The sequence below is a fragment of the Candoia aspera genome, chromosome 1 (genome assembly GCF_035149785.1).
Source record: "Candoia aspera isolate rCanAsp1 chromosome 1, rCanAsp1.hap2, whole genome shotgun sequence".
Lineage (NCBI taxonomy): Eukaryota > Metazoa > Chordata > Lepidosauria > Squamata > Boidae > Candoia > Candoia aspera.
This window is the reverse complement of record NC_086153.1, coordinates 83,461,969-83,479,971: the sequence shown is the minus strand read 5'-3', so window position 1 is coordinate 83,479,971 and position 18,003 is coordinate 83,461,969. Positions and strand designations below refer to the sequence as shown.

Here is an 18,003-nt window from a genome sequence, read left to right as displayed (position 1 = left end):
TGCACAAAACCAAGCAAAAGCATGGACCAAAAACACTCTGGCTCAGAAGTTCAGCTAGACATTTTGAATGGGTCATGAACCAGCCAAAATGAAGCTCAGATAATTTAGGTTGATCCAGGATTTAACTGAGACAGACTAGAGAAGTCTTAAAGGACAAATAGAGCAAGGCTATTGCTCTTGCCATCTCTCTCCTCCACCTCTATGTGACCTCTGTGCCCACCAACCCACCTTCCCAGCACCTTCCCCACCTCCCCTTAGCTTCTGCAACATTTGAATTCAAGTATGGCATACCAACCCAGCCCACTCCACCCCATCTTCCCAAGCTTCCTTCCCCATTGCTGCCCAATATCCACCTGATGCGTGGATTTGATCTACCTTTCTGCTGCTGCCATACGCTTTCCTTCCATGTTACTACGCTGCACCCACCCACCTGACCACGCACACTGTCTCTCCACTACTGCAGGCTTTCCTTTTCCCTGCTGTCTCCCATCCCAGAATACTTCTCTTGGAATGCATAAGCTCCAGGTCCCTGTACAAATCAAATAAAAAGTTTTCTAGGTCTGCACATGGATGAAGCATGGGTGCTTTGGTCCTGAAACTGGCTAACCAATACTGCCTGATCTGTACACAGAATGTTTTGCACATCCCTATGTCAGTTTAATAAAAGGTGATTTAATATGTTAATTGCACAGTCAGGGTAGAGTTCAGTCTGCATATTATATTTTTAAATAATTTATGTAATAAGTATTGAAGATCACCAGGAATATTTTTCCCATTATGACAGATACCTGTAGCTCCAGCTGTGCCGGCTGTTAGTTTAGTTCCACCAGCATTTCCTGTTACAATGTCTGTCCCTCCACCTGGTTACAGTGCAATTCCTCCACCTCCGTTCTTGAGAGCAAGCTTTAATCCTTCGCAACCACCTCCTGGTAAAGTTAGCTTTCCATTTTATAATATGCATCAAAGTGTATTGGCATTATTATTTATTTATTCTAAGTTTAAGTTTGCTAAGAATTTTGCATAGTTACCCAGAAAAGCTTTGGTCTTCTCTTTGCCAAAGCAGGGCTCAAAGTTGTGTTTAAGGAGAGGCAACACTGTCATCTGTTGGTAACGCTTTAATATTGATAACTGCATTGAACTGGGAGTTGGATTCAGTGGCTTAAAGAGTCCCTTTCAATTTTATGAATCTATGACTCTGCTTATTTTTAAAATATCAATTTAATCCATTTAAATGAAGTGGCAGTAAACCTCATTTAATTCAGTGGGCCTTGTTTCCATATATATCTCTATATATTTAATTATAGCACTTTCTTGAATTAGATAGCGTATGCTTGAACATACTTATAATTCAGTTAAGAATTTAGCTCTTGCTGTTATTTTTCATAGACTAATAGATTTGTATGTTAATATTTATTCTTTGTTTCCTCTAGGTTTCATGCCTCCACCTGTTCCTCCACCTGTTCCACCACCAGTAGTCCCAACACGTAAGCTGCTTTTATCTTTTCTTCATAGGTTTTCAATAAAACTTCCAATAAAACTAGTTCAGAAAAAAATGTTTGGTTGAATTGATTAACATTGGATTTATTTTTATAAATAACCTCATAATGCTTAGGACTGAATTCCTCCTACTGATTACTCTTCTTTAGGTTGCCAAGTTTATCTATATTAGGTAGGATGGCACTTGTATAGGCATTATCAGGAATGATATAACAGTTCTGGGATCCCGCCAGGTGACATTGTGTAAGTGATGGGACCTGGAGCACACCTGCCCTATCAAATATTGCTGGACAGGCAGAGGTAGTCAGAGACAGACAGTCCTGCAAATAACCAAACCCTTGTGCCTTGAATGGCTTTGTAGGTAACAGCCCCACCTTGAATTGCACCCAGAAGCCCACTGATAACCAAATAGAGTTTATGATAGCAATTATTTAAAATTTGTGCATCTTGGGCTGATTTTAAAGTTATGCTGCTCATCTCCTAGTGCCACCAAAACCAGTTCTGAAGTATATTCCAACATTCTGGAGAAGATTGGGGGGGCGGAGCTATTTAAGCATGAATTAAGCCTGTTGATCTGTTAATGAAATTGCATTATTGGATTCAACATAGTGAATTTATATAATTCATATGGGGTGTGGAGGGATCCAGCGTGCCAACAGGAATACCAGTAGACCTGGCCCAAACCAGCATAGTTTGCATTTTCAGGTGCACAGAGAAAAGGTGCAATCAACAATATATAAGACTATGGAATGCACATAGAACAAAGCTCAACAATTCATCTCAAGTTAGCATGGACTTCTTATGTTCTTAAGTTCACCTTGAAGTTCAACATCAGTAGGATACAAGCACACTCACACTGAACACATGCACTGACCAAAGCTCAAGAAAACCATATTGTAGTAGTAGTCTTATATAACCTCAACTTAGCAGTGCTTGTGCTTGAAGCACAGCAGTGCCTCCTACAGACAGGTTTTGGCCTTTCTGCCTGTAAAATGAAATAAAGTACTGTACCATCCACCTATTCCATGAACTCTTAACTTCATACTAAGAACTTTCTTAACAGTTAACATCAAGCAGGATGACAGGTACATAACTGAGCCATCTTCTGTCTGATCCCAAGAGGCTTATGCTATTTGTAAGCCACACTATTTGTATTGCTGCTCTAAATTGTGGTTCTCTAGTATAAGTAATAGATTTTAATTATTGTTATCTATGAATAATGATTAGAATTTTTTAAAATTATAATTTAATAATACAGTTTTGATGGGTTTTCTGATAGCTTCCTTTGCTCTGGATGTTCTAAAGATTCTCTATTTTTAAGTTTTATTGTGGTTACTTTTTTATACTTTAAGGAGAAAGATGCTTCAGATTTAGATTAACTTACTGGTGATTACTTTTAGATAGACATACATAGATTTGCACTATAAAACATTCTTGATTAAGCATTAATATGTATGTGTACTGTTTTACAGCTCTTGTACAGCCGTCACTATCTATTGCTCAAGAATCAATGAAAGATTTTAGCAGCCTTGTTCTACCAGTTGGTACTGTTTCTAGTAGTCTTACCACACCAACATTATCTGCCGGAAGTATCTTTCCTCCTCTTTCAAATAACAATTCAGAATTAGATGAAAAAGGATCTCTTCATGCTGATCTTCAAATCTCATCTAGTGAAAACAGAACTGGTAAGTAGTATTATAAAACTTTAGTTCTGTGTGTGTGTGTGTGTGTGTGTGTGTGTGTGTACATGCTTACATAATATATATGAATGTCATAACTTTCAAGAATTCCAGTCCTGTAGCAGATGCAACTTTTGGAAGAGTATTCAACTTGTCTGTTGTTCCTAAGACATAAATAAAGACATACATGCATACATACATACATTTGTGCTAGAAGGATAGGAAATATGATCACCATGACTCAAGTTTTTACTAGCCCAATTGCAATATAATTTCTATTTTTTTCCAACAGTGGACTGTTTTTAGAAGGCCTGTTATTCGCTTATCACTAAATTGCCACAATCCTTTTTTTTCATTTAATCTGAATTGTACCAATATTCATATCAAATAAATAATTAAAAACCTTTTAACATAATTTTTATAGTTTCTATCCACTCAAATAGATAGGAAGACAGGGAAATGATATGCTAAATCCTAGTAGTTCTTCTGTTTTGTTTTTAGTTCTCTGTAACTTTCTGGATAAAATATTTTAAAAGTTTAAGAGTTTTCTAAACATTTATTTCATAAACTATTCTTCACTGTGAGAGACTGTATTTACTTTTCTTTAAATAGATATTATTGCAGATTATAATTATACTGCATGCACAATTATTAGGCAAGTTGTATTTTTGAGGATGAATTTCATTATTGAACAACTACAGTGCTCTTGGTCAATCCAAAATGTTAATAAACCTCAAACCTGAATATTTAAGAAAGTAAAAATGAGGTTTTGGCTTTCTTAGGAGCATATCTATGTGTGCACAATTATAGTGTGCAGAATTATTGTGCAACTAAATGAAAACAAAAATTCCCCCATCTCACTCGTTTATTTTCATCTGTTAAAGTGAGAATAATAAACAAACAACTCAAAATTTACAAATAAACATTTCTGACATTTCAAACAAAAAATCAGTGACCACCCTTCTGTGCAATAAAGTCATAAGCCTTCCATTTATGGAGTCTGTCAGTTTCTTGTTCTGTTGACGATCAACTTTTTGTGCAGCAGCAACCACAGCCTCCCAGACACTGTTCAGAGAGAGGTACTGTTTTCCTTCACTGTAAATCTCCTGTTTGAGAAGGACCCACAAGTTCTCAATAGGGTTTAGGTCAGGTGAGGAAGGGGGCCATGTCATTATTCTTTCATCTTTGAGGCCTTTACTGGCTAGCCACGCAGTGGAGTACTTCGATGCATGCGATGGAGCATTGTCCTGCAGAAACATCATGGTCTTCTTGAAAGATGCAGGCTTTTTCCTGTACCACTGCTTGAAGAAAGTGTCTTCTAAAAACTGGCAGTAGGTTTGGGTGTTGGTTTTGAGTCCATCTTCAACCCGAAAAGGTCCAACTAGCTCATCTTTAATAATACCAGCCCATACCAGTACCCCACTTCCACCTTGCTGGCATCTGAGTCAAAGTGGAGCTCTGTGACCATCCATCTGGTCCGTCAAGAGTCACTCTCATCAGCCCATAAAACCTTTGAAAAATCTGTCTTCAGATATTTCTTGGCCCAGTCTTGCCGTTTCAGCTTATGTGTCTTGTTCCGTGGTGGTTGAGTTTCAGCCTTCCTTACCTTGGCCATGTCTCTGAGCACTGAACACCTTGTACTTCTGGGCACTCCAGGTAGCTTGCAGTTCTGGAATACAACAGCACTGGAGGATAATGGGTTCCTGATAGCTTCACGTTTGATTCTTCTCAAATCTTTGGCAGTTAATTTGTGTCTTTTTTTCTCAAGAGGTTTCTTGCGACCCTGTTGACTATTTGCAACAAAATGTTTGATGGTTCTGTGGTCACGCCCCAATATCTTAGCAATTTCAAGAGTGCTGCATCCCTCTGAAAGACTTTTCACAATTTTTGACTTTTCAGAGTCAGTTAAATCTTTTTTTTTGGCCCATTTTGCCTGAGGAAAAGAAGCTGCCTAATAATTATGCACACCTTGATATAGGGTGTTGATCTCCTTAGGCCACACCCTCCCTCATTCCACAAATACTCATCACCTGATATGCTTATATCCAATAAGCATTCAGGTTTATACAGCTTGGAGGTGGAAAATATGCATAAAAATGATGATATGGTCAAAATACTCACTTGCCTAATAATTGTGCACACAGTGTAGAAACCAACCTGTAAATGTTGAATTTAGTTAATCTGACTCTATTGTTAAGCTATTAAAAAGAAAAGTATCAGTTAGGTTTCAGTTTGCTAATTTAAGTTTTTGTATTTCAGTTCAAGATGATGTTTCAAGCAGTTCTGGACTTACCGAGGGAGTACAGCGACCTGGTGTCTCAACCAGTTCTGGGCTTGTAGGGGGGATTCAGCCACCCCACGTCTCAAGTAGTACTGGGCTTGTGCAGCCAGTCAGTGTCTCAAGCAGCTCTGGACTTCTGACAAGAGTTCAACCACCTACTGTATCAAACAGTTCTGGTCTTATAACAGGTGTTCAGGCTCCAAGTGTCTCAAGCAGCTCTGGGCTTTTGACAGGACTTCAGCCCATAAATGTTTCAAGCAGCTCCAGCCTTTTAATGGGAATCCAGCCACCCATAGTGTCAAATAATACTGGACTTTTGTCAGGAATCCAGCCACCCATTGTATCAAGTAGTTCTGGGCTTTTGACAGCACTCCAGCCACCCATTGTATCAAGCAATTCTGGAATTTTAGGATTGCCACCACCAATAGTTTCAAGTAGTTCTGGACTATTAGGATTGCCACCACCAAATATTTCAGGTGGTTCTGGACTATTAGGACTACAACCACCCACTGGAATTCAAAATTTACCCCATTTAACTATTGCTAATCAACGGTTGCCTGGAATTCCTCTGGTAGAAATCCGATCAGGATTAATACCGCAGCCACCTGGTCCTAGGTTTCCACTGCTGCAGCCTGGGATGCCACCACAACGTACAGTTCCTCCTCCAACCATCCTTGATCCATCCCTTCCTCCACCTAGAGTTCCTTTCCTTCCAGGAGAACTTTTTACTCAAACAGAGAGGCCATTTGCAACTTCTGGTAGGCAAAATATGGATATATCTAACCCAGATAAAAGATTGCCTATTGGAGATGATAGCATTCAACAAGAAGGAGATAGAGACTATCGCTTTCCTCCAGTGGAAAATAGAGAGCGAACATCTTCAGTGGATATAAGGGATTCTGTTGGAAGGCCACCACTAGATCCAAGAGAGGGTCTAGGTCGACCTCCTGTAGATGGAAGAGAGCATCTTGTCAGGCCACATATAGATTTGCGGGAGAACTTTGGAAGGCCAGGTATTGATAATCTTAATAGGAGAGAGCATTTCGTTTTCAACTCAGAAAAGCATTGGGGTCAAAGAGGAGATTATGATGAAAGAGAACATCAGGCCTTTCCTGTATATGGTGGTCTCAAAGGGTTCCAGGAAGCTCGAGAGAGATATCGGCAAACCAACTACCGATTTGAAACTCGAAGTGGTCCCACCTGGAACAGAGGACTTGAACAGGATGCTCATAGAGACTTTGATGACCGTCGTAGGCCATGGGAAAGACAAAGGGACAGGGATGATAGAGATTTTAATTTTGGTAGAGAAATTAATGGAAACAGATTTGGGAGAGAGAGAACACAGAACAACTGGATACCCCCTCCACATCCAAGAGCATTTGAATATTTTGAAGGTGGTGCTTCTCAACAAAAAGCTGATAGTGTACCCCAAGTTAATGGTGAAAACACAGAGACAGAGAATCAGCCATCTGCTGTGCAAGTACAGGATGAATTGGAACTTTATGAAAAGTTGGCGACTTCAAATGACACAAAAAAAGAGAAGAGTGACACAGAAGCTGAATTAGAAACTGAACCAGTGGTAGAAAGCACAGAAACTGAGGGGACATAATCATCACTCAGTAGGTAAAAAGATACCTTTTGTAAAGTTGTCATCTCTCTCTGTAATAGATGAATGGCTGACTGGACCTAAGTAGTTCATTTTTTTTTCTTCCAGAATTAAGTTAATATTCATGTTCATCTTTCACTTAAATAGTTGTACAACTGACCTGTATAGAATACTGTTCTTAATTTGAACATGGTAGGTAAAGTTTTTCTTTCTTTTCTTTTTCCTTTCCTGGCAAAATGCAAACTTGCCCCACTTGCTTTTACTTCAGAAGGATAAATAACAGCTTGTCAAACAAAGAAAAAGACTTCCTATGGAAGAACTTGATTTTTTTAGATACTATTAGGTTGGCCATAGAAATGTTATACTTGAAAACAGGCGCTGGTATATCTTGTCCAGATTTCTAGGCTGCTGCAAAATTTTAAAGCATAGGCAGAGCTGTGATACTATATGTTCCCTCAGTTTGGCACAAGCAAACAGAAAAGGAGCATAAATAATACAGAGATGGTGTGTTTTTGAAATTTCTGCATTATAGTCTCTGTTTCTCAAACAAGTGTCCGTGATTTGTCCTCCTCGTACTGCAATGAGTTAAAAAGTAACATACGTTTTAATGTTTTTTTTTAGATGCCAATAAAGCATTATTTGTTTGATAAGCATTCTAGGTATTGTATTTTTTATATACAATCTATAACATTCTGGATGAATTGTGCTTTAGCTAATTGTTGCATAAGGTTTATAATGCTCTTGTAAAACTGGTGCAACAATTATATATGCAACAAAAGCATATGCCTTTCTACTAAAAATAAATCATGGAATCACATTAGTTTGTGTATAACATATGTATGTAAATATTTGTGTAAAACTGTATGTAGATACCACTGTTTCTGTGTGTGATAGTGCATGTGCACACACTCACAGAATAATGTAGACAGTTAAATAAAATGAAATGAATTAGGTTATGCAATTTCATATTTAACCTTCTTTAGGTAGAAAGAAAATTGTAGACGCTGATGTGACAGGTTAATCAAATTAATATTTGCTTTTCTAAATTCTTATTACTTCAGAAGGTGGAATCTGGCATGCTCTGAAGGCTGAAGAGTAAGATTTAAGGATGCTTTTTAAGTGTGGCAATATATGGTGCAAAAAATGAAGCAAATGTTTGAATTGTCATTTTTGTAATGCTTCTGGTGTTTTGGGTAGAAAGTGATACTATAAAAATACTTTGTGATGATTTGCTTGCCGTGAATATTCAGTTCATAGTTGTTGCCTAAAACATATTGAGCCACTTTAAGAACAAAACACTCTTGTTTATCTCAAATAACTGACCACTTAGAGGTTTCTGCTTGAAGATTCTTTAGGCTGCAATCGTATATGCATTTATCTTGGATTAAGTTTCATTGACACCAATGGGACTTACTTCTGAGTAGACATTCATAGGATTGTTTTGATACTGAAAGGAATTGGTTGCACAAATAATGAACACTACATTATTTGATTTAATTGCCTCTCTTAAATTAATCTCAATATTAATATTGTTGCCAAGACCTCTAAATATTGAATACTGGCATCTAAAAATTTGGGATTTTTACCTTTGTGCTGGCCAGTTTCTGTAATTTGAAATGGCCTCATAAAAATATTTCTGCCCAAACTAAAAATGTGTTTTTAGGATCTATTCTTTAACAAGTTGATAGAATGTAATCATTTAACCTTTTGGTTTTTTTAAAAAAAAGTCTTCAAATTCTAAAGAATATAATAGTTGCAGAATTTATATTATGATAAACTAATATTTTATGTAGAAAATGGCATTTTTTAATTCAAGAATTGGTGAAGTTCCACAAAATTATGCTTTTAAAATAATATGAAATATATGAAAGTCACAGAAATTTCATTAATATTATGAAGCCAATACCCTTTTGTTGCAATAAAGTTTGAAAATTACAAATTTACAATTTGGAAATTTACAGTTGTACTACCACTTTTGATTTTGGTCAACTTAAGTCTTAAATAACTAATGCATTATTGTTGCACTATATAAAGAACTCGACTGTATTAGCAATCTGGCTGTCAGGATGGACTCAGTTTCACTGAATTATCATTACTAAATTATAATAGCATTAAGAATCAGGATGCTGTTGCTTAAAAATCAGTATAATCTAGCTACAGTGCCCCAGGTTTGTGTGTGCTCCCTGGGAATAATGCAACTGGTTGAATATCATTGCATTTCCTACTTTGGGACAGAGACTGTCAATATAGGTCTAATAAGATGTCTGTGTTTGATTGCATTGATTTTTACAAATGGCCAAATAGTTTTGGATGTGTTAGCAGTTTAAGGTTAAATCTTGGAATAGCACTGGCTGTATATCACTATCATTTTATTCATTTTTATTTTTATATTTCAAATTTAGTTACCGCTCATCTCACTCAAAGAGATATCTCACTCCTATAAAAAGATAACTTGTAACTGTGTAAAAGCTGTATCTTTTAAAATTTTAAATAGCACAAAAGTATGTCATACTTCATGGTATCTTTGGACATAGCATCTCATGAATAAGATAGGCCTGGGGTAAGCAAGTTTAACTCAGATCTGTTGGTCTGAGGAAGAAGTAGGATGAGGCAAAGATACCTCTTGGATCGAAGGGATCTCCTGACAAGGTGGTGCTGTTCTGTTGGCAGAAAGTAACGGCTAGTGGTATTCCAAGTTATGGTAGTAAACATAAGAAGCCTTACATGAGTCAGTGCCAGTTTGAGAACTACAGTGCTGAATTTGTAGCTGTTCCATTTTACTGCATGAGAGCCAGATGAGGCCATATTTTTAATTTACTGGCTGAGAAATGGTAATTCCCTTCCCCCCATCAACATACGGAGTACACAGAATCAGCTGTGAGTCTTGCTTGATGTGACTTGTTTTCCTTATGAGGCTAAAGCTGATAGCTTCACTGAATGGAATTAATAGCCTAACCACTAATTATTTTAATAGCAAGCTAAAATTTGCTCTAGAAATTATTTGAGGATATACTGCTGTACTTCTCTTGCCCTACATTTTTCTCCTCTTATTCCCACATGTAATGAATATTTTGCATTATAGAGAAAAACTATCCTTTTTCAGCAAGGAAAAGAAAATATCACAGCCAGTTGTTATAAAAGTAATTTAATGTTTTATCTTTCAGTGGTGGCATATTGGTTTCACATGTAATTTTCAAAGGTGTTTTGATAAATTTACAATGGAAAATAAAGTAGAATCTCAAATAAATGTCATAACTAAAATAGAAATATAATCAATAACTTAAATTATTATACTCTAATTCAATGGATTGACAGCCCTAAAAGCATCATGAAACACTATGTTAATTTAATCTCTTCAAAAGAAAATTAAATCATAACCAGGGATTCACACTATAATTGATACCATACAGAATATGCATAGCATTTTTGGGAAGCTAATTTGACATTCTCAGAGAGTAAATTCTGTTGCTATGTAAAAAGAGACTGCCCCCAATAAACACATTTTAATGCAAATAACTCAGTATCTGATTCCTATAATTCTGTTTCCAGTGGTACTCATTAAATAATAATTCATCAGGAACAACTTCCAATAGATTCTGTAATTCATGCAAAATATTAAATGCCAGTAGAATTGCCTTGCTTTAATTTAAAAACATGTATATTTCCAAAATGCATTTTTTACTCTAAGGCCTTTCAAAAATCACAAGGAAGCATGACCACAAATTGATATTAAAATTATAAAAGTGGTGTTAAGACATCAGACTGGTTAATGAATACTTAAGTCTGCAGCACTTCTTTCTTGATTTTTTTTGTTTATTTGTTTTCTGGTAGGAAAAGATGGCTATTTTGCTTATAGCCTAGTCCAGTGCATGTTTGCTCAAAACCTACTCCATTGAGTTGAGTTGAATTTGCATAGGATTGCAGCCTTGAAATGCAATGTAAATTGAGCCATGAAGTTTTTCTTGTTTGGTTTTTAATTAATCTTGTTTATGAAATGCACCTGATATGTTTTTGCAAATACTTAAAACTGATTACCTATAAAAATTAATCTGACTGGAAATTGTACTTTTAAAGTGTTATGCTATATGTGCATAGTTTTTCACATGAGGAAGAACTATGAGCTTGATAGCTCTTAACATTCCATCCCTAATTTCTGGGGGAAAAAAATCTTTTTGAAAACTATTTTGCTTCTTCCCTTACACATTTTTTTAGATGTGATTCCTTCCTTTAAATAACCATCTCCTTTCTATAAAATCCAAGAATTTGCAGAAACAAGGTTTATTTCAAAATGGATGAACTACTTAAAAGGATTGATAATCAGCTGAGCATCTTTCATTTGACACTGTGTAATCTACTACTCTGACACTTGTTCTTAGTTAACAATTCCAATAGGATAATTCCCATCCAGTTTTACAGTGCTAGTGAAAAAACCTGAAAAATCAGAATAGTGCAATATGAATTTTGTCATGTTAGCACTACAATTTGTGTGAAATAGAATCTATTTTGAAATGCCTTTTTTTTCTTGTGACCATACAAGTCTCTAATCCACAAAGTGTGGGCCTGGAATCTTCCTTTAGTGTGCCTGGATAAACAGCTAATAGTTCCAGAACTATAATCACAAGGATGTCCGTTCATATAATGATACTTTTGCCATCTCCAGTAATAACAAAGGAATTTTTAGAATGGCTATAGGGGCAAATATATGGCAGGAGACTGACTGTAGAAGCATGGGTGCAGTATGCTCTGACATTGTAGCCTATTTGGTAATGCATACTAGATATCTGGGCTTCCTGGTCCATGATAGCTTAATGTGAATTTAAAGTTCTAAACACATGGAAACTACCAAGTTGCTTATCCCTATGTTAATTCAACTAGCTGAAGCATCTTATGCTCAGACAGTATCTTTACCCTGCAAGTAAAATATCCTTTATTTATTTATTTATTATTTCGATTTATATTGTCGCTCATCTCAAATACTGGATTCTGGGTGGCTCACAGTAATTAAAACTATATGAAAACAAAAACCAATACAAGAATCGTACATAAAAATGATATAGAAAACCATGCAACAACTCAGTCAGTAGCTGAGGTATAACAAGACACACCAAGAACAGCCAGCATAACTACTGCATGGGATCTACCGCACACCCAGATCCCCAAGCCCGATGGCAGAACCATGTCTGCAAAGCCTTACAAAAAATCCAGTAGGCTTTTCTTTTCCATTTGTTAGGGTAACAAATGGAATCATTCAGTAGGCAATCTGATCTCTGGGGGAATGATGTTCCAAAGGGTGGGTGCCACGACAGAAAAGGCTTTCTTCCTGGGCCCCACCAGATGGCATTCCCTAACAAATGGGACCTGAAGCATGCCTGTCCTGCCAGACCTGAAGGGACAGACAGATGTAATAGGGGAGAGGCGGTCCCTCAGATAACCCAGTCCCATGCCATGGTAATAGAAATAGAAAGGAGGAACACTGACAAGCAGCATCCAAATCTAATTCTGAATCCGAAATTACTTTGCTGAATATGATAAATTATCATATAAATGCTTAAAGTCAAGCCACCAAAGAGAGAAAGAAGCATTAGATTGCTCAGTTGCGTATAATGTAACACACATCAGGATGTACACTTCATGCAAGAGAAGAATCTGTTTTTCTCTATGATATGAAAAGTCTTTCTATTATTGAGTAAACCACAGCATTTCTTTGAATGGTTTGAAATAAGGTATTTATATTGTTAGGCTAACAAGTGGAATTGTTTGGATTCCTTATTAACGTGTATGAGTCTTATTTTAACAGTAAACCTAGGACAGCTGCCTGCACAATTGCCATCAATAAGGTTTCCTGAAAATAAATACTTCAATTTTTTTTCTAACTTTCTACTTTCTAAGTAGAAAGATAATTTTGGCTGTCCACAATAATAATAATTTTGACAATGTTTTATTCCCCTGATAGAGCAGCAGGGCTTTTTGATGTTCTTCTGAAAAGGAGAGCTGTCACATTGTAATGAACAGAGCCTGGAATGCAGCTTATGTGCTGTAATGCTAGCAACAATACTATTAACGTAAAAGTATTCAGTATTGCATCTAAAATTATACTAAGGAAGTTCATTTAGGTTGCTCTTCTATATCACTTATTTTGGAGGAAGTCTTGTTAAATTTGGACTAACTTATGGGTAAACATACAGGATTATTCTATCATTCCTACATTCAGGATCTTAGATGAAATAAAGCCAAGAATTTTAAAACCTATCTATTCACTGATGCTGGAGTTCTGACACATGCACACATTATATTTTAGGTGGGCTACTCATTTTTTATTACATATGCACTACTGCTAGAAGTACATAAAATATTGCACATTTAAAACTAGATGAGTAAAATAATTTGACATTTTCCTTAGCCAAATGGACATCTTTAAGTTTTGTAACATTTCTTCTGTTAGTTGCTTCTTTTGATCTAGCTAACTGATGGAAATTCATGCTCTTACATATACATTGGAAACATTAAGTATATCTTTGTTGTATTTTAGTTCAGCTTGTCTAAAATACGTATCATTCCTCTTAAATGAATAATGTTCAAATATTGGTGTATAATTTGATACATAGCTTTCAACAAGAGACATGAGGCTGCAAATATTATTTTAAAGTATATAGCAGTTCATAGACTTAAGAGTCAAATACAGAGAAGGAGAGCGCACCCATTTATTCTATGTAAGACGTAAGTAACCTAATTGGAATAATACAGCTGGGATTGAATCTGTCCCAAAATTTAAGAACAAAATATTCCCAATGAAGTTTACTCAAGAAAGTTCAGGGCAGTGTTCTGTGAGAAAACTCACAAAGTCAGGGGAAGATTAATCTTCCATAGAAAGCTGGGCAAAAACGCTGAAAAAGGGGTGACTAAGGAGGATTAAATGGCAACAAGGAATTTCCCAAGCCTGAATTGGGAAGGCCATATCTTTTAACTTTTAAATAAATGAATTAAGGAAGCCTAAACCAGAATAAACAGATTTGACATAAATTCATAATTAAGATTGCTTAGGTAAGGCCTAATGTAGAGCCTAATACCTTTGTAACAGGAGAAAAACAGGGGTGATAGTAGAAATCATAGGATATATAAGAAAATGCTATTTTTTTCATCCCAGGATAGTGGGATGCAAAAGTGAAGTGCAGCACTGCTTTTCATTCTGGTCTCAGAGTCTCAGACAAATGGTCTCAGAGTCAAATTAGATGAAGCAAAATAAAATATCCAGTTCTTTCCCAGTCATTTGGGTCCACAGATGAAAGGAACTATGGCAATAAATATAAATTACGTTGCTTAACCCTAAAGAGCAAGCTGGATCTAGAAGATTTTAAATACAAGCTGCACTAGCCCATTCTTGCAGATCTGCCTTGACCTCTTTTTGTCCCCTAGATTGCTCCATTAACTCTCATTTGATACCTAGGTTTATACCTACTGCAGATTTTATTGCTAATAATTCCAATATAGACTCCAGAAAAATTTCCTGATTCAAGCCCTGCTGGTCATATTTCTTTCTTGATCCTTGTCCTGTATACAAATTTTTACAGCTGGTTCAACAGCTGTTAGGAACATAGTTTTAAAATAATAATTATAATAATAATTTTTAGAATTTGTATGCTGCCCGACCCCCAGAAGACTCTGAGCAATTCATAGCAATCTGTCTCAGTACTAAATCCTGGCCTGAAACCTGACTGAAACATGTCTAAATAATCTGTTTCCTCCAGACTTCTCATCAGCTGCAAACCAAACACCCTCTCAGCAACCTTCCCCAAAAACAGAATATTGGAGACTGGTTGGTAGTTGTCGAAAACCATTGGAGCCAAGGATGACCTCTTGAGGAGGGAGCACCACGGCCTAGACCTAACTGCAGGTCACCACCCTGGCTGCTTTTATGATCTAAGAGGGGCCCAGATCCAGTAAATAGGTGGCCAAGCTGACAGCCCAGTGTCACCAGCTCAAACTCATCCCAGATCACCCCCATCCCAGACTATGCCCCCAGGGGTCAGCCTGCCCTACCCAGTCAGGGTCCAAATTGGAGCGAATCAGAGAGACTTTATCCATCAGATAGCCTGAATAATCTTCACAGTAGCCCAACAGATGTTCCAAGAGACCCACCCTACCTAATAGGGAATGGGTCACCCTAAACATTTTTTTTATATTGCTATTAGCGATAAGGAAAACATTGTCAGTTGTGGCAACTGCCTTGTCAAAATTATGAAGAAAAATTGTGACTATTAAAGGTTTAAGTACAGAATATTGTTGGAGACAAGGTTGTTGGTATGATAGGTTGCTCTTAGCTTCTTTAGTTTCTTTGACTAAATATCTGTGAAACAAACAAAACAGGATTTTGTTTTGGTTTTGGTCCATCATTCTTGAAATATACTGCAACACAGATTTAAAGTCATATAAAAGAGTCATCTTCAAGAAGAGCTGAACTGCTGATGATTGATATAAACATACCCAAGCAATTTTGTAGCCATTACCTTCTCTCAGGAAGTTTTTTCAGCTTCCCAGTCTAGTTTATAATTCTGGATTTTCCAAATGATACCCATCCAAATACAAACAAGGCCCGTCTTAGCTTTCTGGAACAGCAGAAAAATTACAAAAAGCAGTAACGTGCATTTTAGTAAGCCTGAATGTGCCTGTGCGTAAAAACATAGGTTTGTTCCTGATTTGTATTTAGAGGTATAAAAAACCTTACAAATGCTTAGTAAGGGAAGTTTTGAAGCTATGTGCTTAGAGAATACTAAAGATAAAAAGCTTTGTTATCTTGAGAGGTACACATTTTGTTACAAAAAAACCACAAGTATATAGTTTGGAAAGGAGATGAGAGACCAGTGCCAAGTACATACACAAGTGTCTAAACACCTTTCCTCATTCCCCCTTAAAAAATTAATGAGGAACTAATGGTATATTTGAACTTGTTATTACTTTACTGGCACTCCCTGTAGTCCATGTAAATCTTACTCCTTAAGACTTGGCTTAAGGAACTAGCTTCATCTCATTTTCATAGTGGTATCTTTCACTCTTCCTTTCCTTGTTTTTCACATCATCATAGATTTTCTTCCTCACCCAGTGATCTTGGTTTCAGCTTCTTGAAAAGCTTGTGCTTGAGATTGCTTGAGATTTTCTGGCATCAGAGTTTATAGAAGCTTGAAGATATAAAACTGCATTATACGATCAATGATCACAAAACAGGGTTTTTGACTTTTTCCCAAAGGCATGATCTAAAAAGTAAATAATTTCTGCACATAACCTACATTTGCTTGAAGTTTTAAAATAACATTTGATAATGAATAAATTAGAAAAGTATCAATCCCTGTGCAGTTCTTTAGCATTTTGCAGAAGCCATGTGCTCTTAATATCCAGGAGTTAGTTCTCTGCCTTTAAAATATTTGAGCATCAGGCTACCTGAATTTAAGTAAAAATGGTATGATTATGATTATTTATGCCATCCAGATGGTTATGTTTTTCTTTGCAGATTTTATTTTAAGAAAGCCTACATTTTTATTGTACGCTCAGCCATAAATGGAATGATCCCATTGCAAAGCTTTGGTTAATCTGGAACAACCAACTTTGTAGTTATTCTGACTTGCTATGAGTCAAAGTATCTGGGAGAAGAATACCATTTTTCCTTCCTGAAGCCTCTCCTTATTATATAGGGGGGAGATTTTAACCTCATAATATCTGTCTGTCTCATTTCAGTCCTTTTTCTGAGGATATTAGAAGCTGAGCCAGTCAATTATTTCTCTTCCCATTCCCTAATTGGTTCCTCTGCTTTCTTTTAAAAAGTACCCCATTTTTTGTTGGTCAGGGAAGCATAAATCCTTGCCAGGCCATGTTTAATTTTTAATGACCTTTTAATTTGAAAACTGATACATTTCTATATAGCCTAGTAAGATAAAATGCTACATTATTTTCAGACAACACCATTTTGCATACTCAAACAACCAAATATTTTTCTCTCACTATCTGCCTGACCTTGCTCCATTAGATATAATTTTACCTCCCACCTAGCTGAACTGCTGCACATAGAAATCAATAAAAATATCCAGATTTTTTTGTACTGTTGTGATGTACTGTGTGTGTATGATTTCCTTGTGCTACAAATGAAGGATAGCAGCAAACTCTTCTGTGCTTTACTGTGAACTGTTAAGTGCTTCGTCTGGTCAATGAATGTTTTCAATCTCTACTTCTGCAGCTTTCAGTAGGTCTTGGAAACCTTGAGGTTATTTTTATACATCTTTCTTTTTGAATATCTCATATAAGTATATACAGTATGTACCCAAGAATGCTGAAAGCATTGCCTTATTTTTTATGGCTGTGTTTTGTTTTTAAGTTAACAGATACTTGAGCACCCAAGTATTTATCTCTTTTTCGAAGGAAACAATGTATTTTATTTCTATTCAGTACTTCTATTTTTATTCAGTTATATCAGCTGAAGTTATCTATTAATCTTCTTTGGGAGTGTTTACATTATAACCTACATCATTAACTTCCTAAAGCAGTGACATTAGAAAACTATTAATATGCTTTGAATTGAAAGTACCAGCTCCATCCTTCACAATACAAAGCTTTGGGCTCATCTCCGAGATATCAGTGAGTGCTTGCTTCTGTATGTTAAGTAGATTGGGCTTAGAAAGCTGCCATATATTTAGCCAAATGTTGGTCCATCTAGACTATTGTCCTACACATCATCACTGAAGTGGTGGATGTAAAGTTTACCAATAACCTAAAGGAACAGCTGTTTTTGCAAATACTTCCCTCAGCACTGAAAAAGCATTTTTCAGCAGTGCCAATAAGCAGAAGCAGAAATACATTTTCACATCAGTTGTATATTTCTAGATCCCAAGAATAATTTTTACTACAAAAAATTGACCCAGAAGAATGCTAAGCACACCTATACAGATACTAGTTTA

At 36.3% G+C, this 18,003-nt stretch overlaps 1 protein-coding gene across 5 annotated transcripts in view; it reads left to right on the top strand.

Annotated features, from left to right (window-relative positions):
* SCAF8 (SR-related CTD associated factor 8) overlaps positions 1-18,003 on the top strand; it is an 85,276-nt gene that overhangs the window by 38,562 nt on the left and 28,711 nt on the right. For 3 of the 5 annotated variants that reach the window (XM_063308308.1, XM_063308283.1, XM_063308318.1), the window contains 4 exons: positions 785-929; positions 1,431-1,484; positions 2,970-3,182; positions 5,436-8,291. In XM_063308308.1, coding sequence (XP_063164378.1) covers positions 785-929; positions 1,431-1,484; positions 2,970-3,182; positions 5,436-7,066 — 2,043 coding nt within the window. In that variant the 3' untranslated portion in view covers positions 7,067-8,291. Of the gene's footprint in view, positions 1-784; positions 930-1,430; positions 1,485-2,969; positions 3,183-5,435; positions 8,292-18,003 lie in introns of those variants that run through there. The other 2 variants (XM_063308291.1, XM_063308299.1) reach the window with 1 other exon arrangement.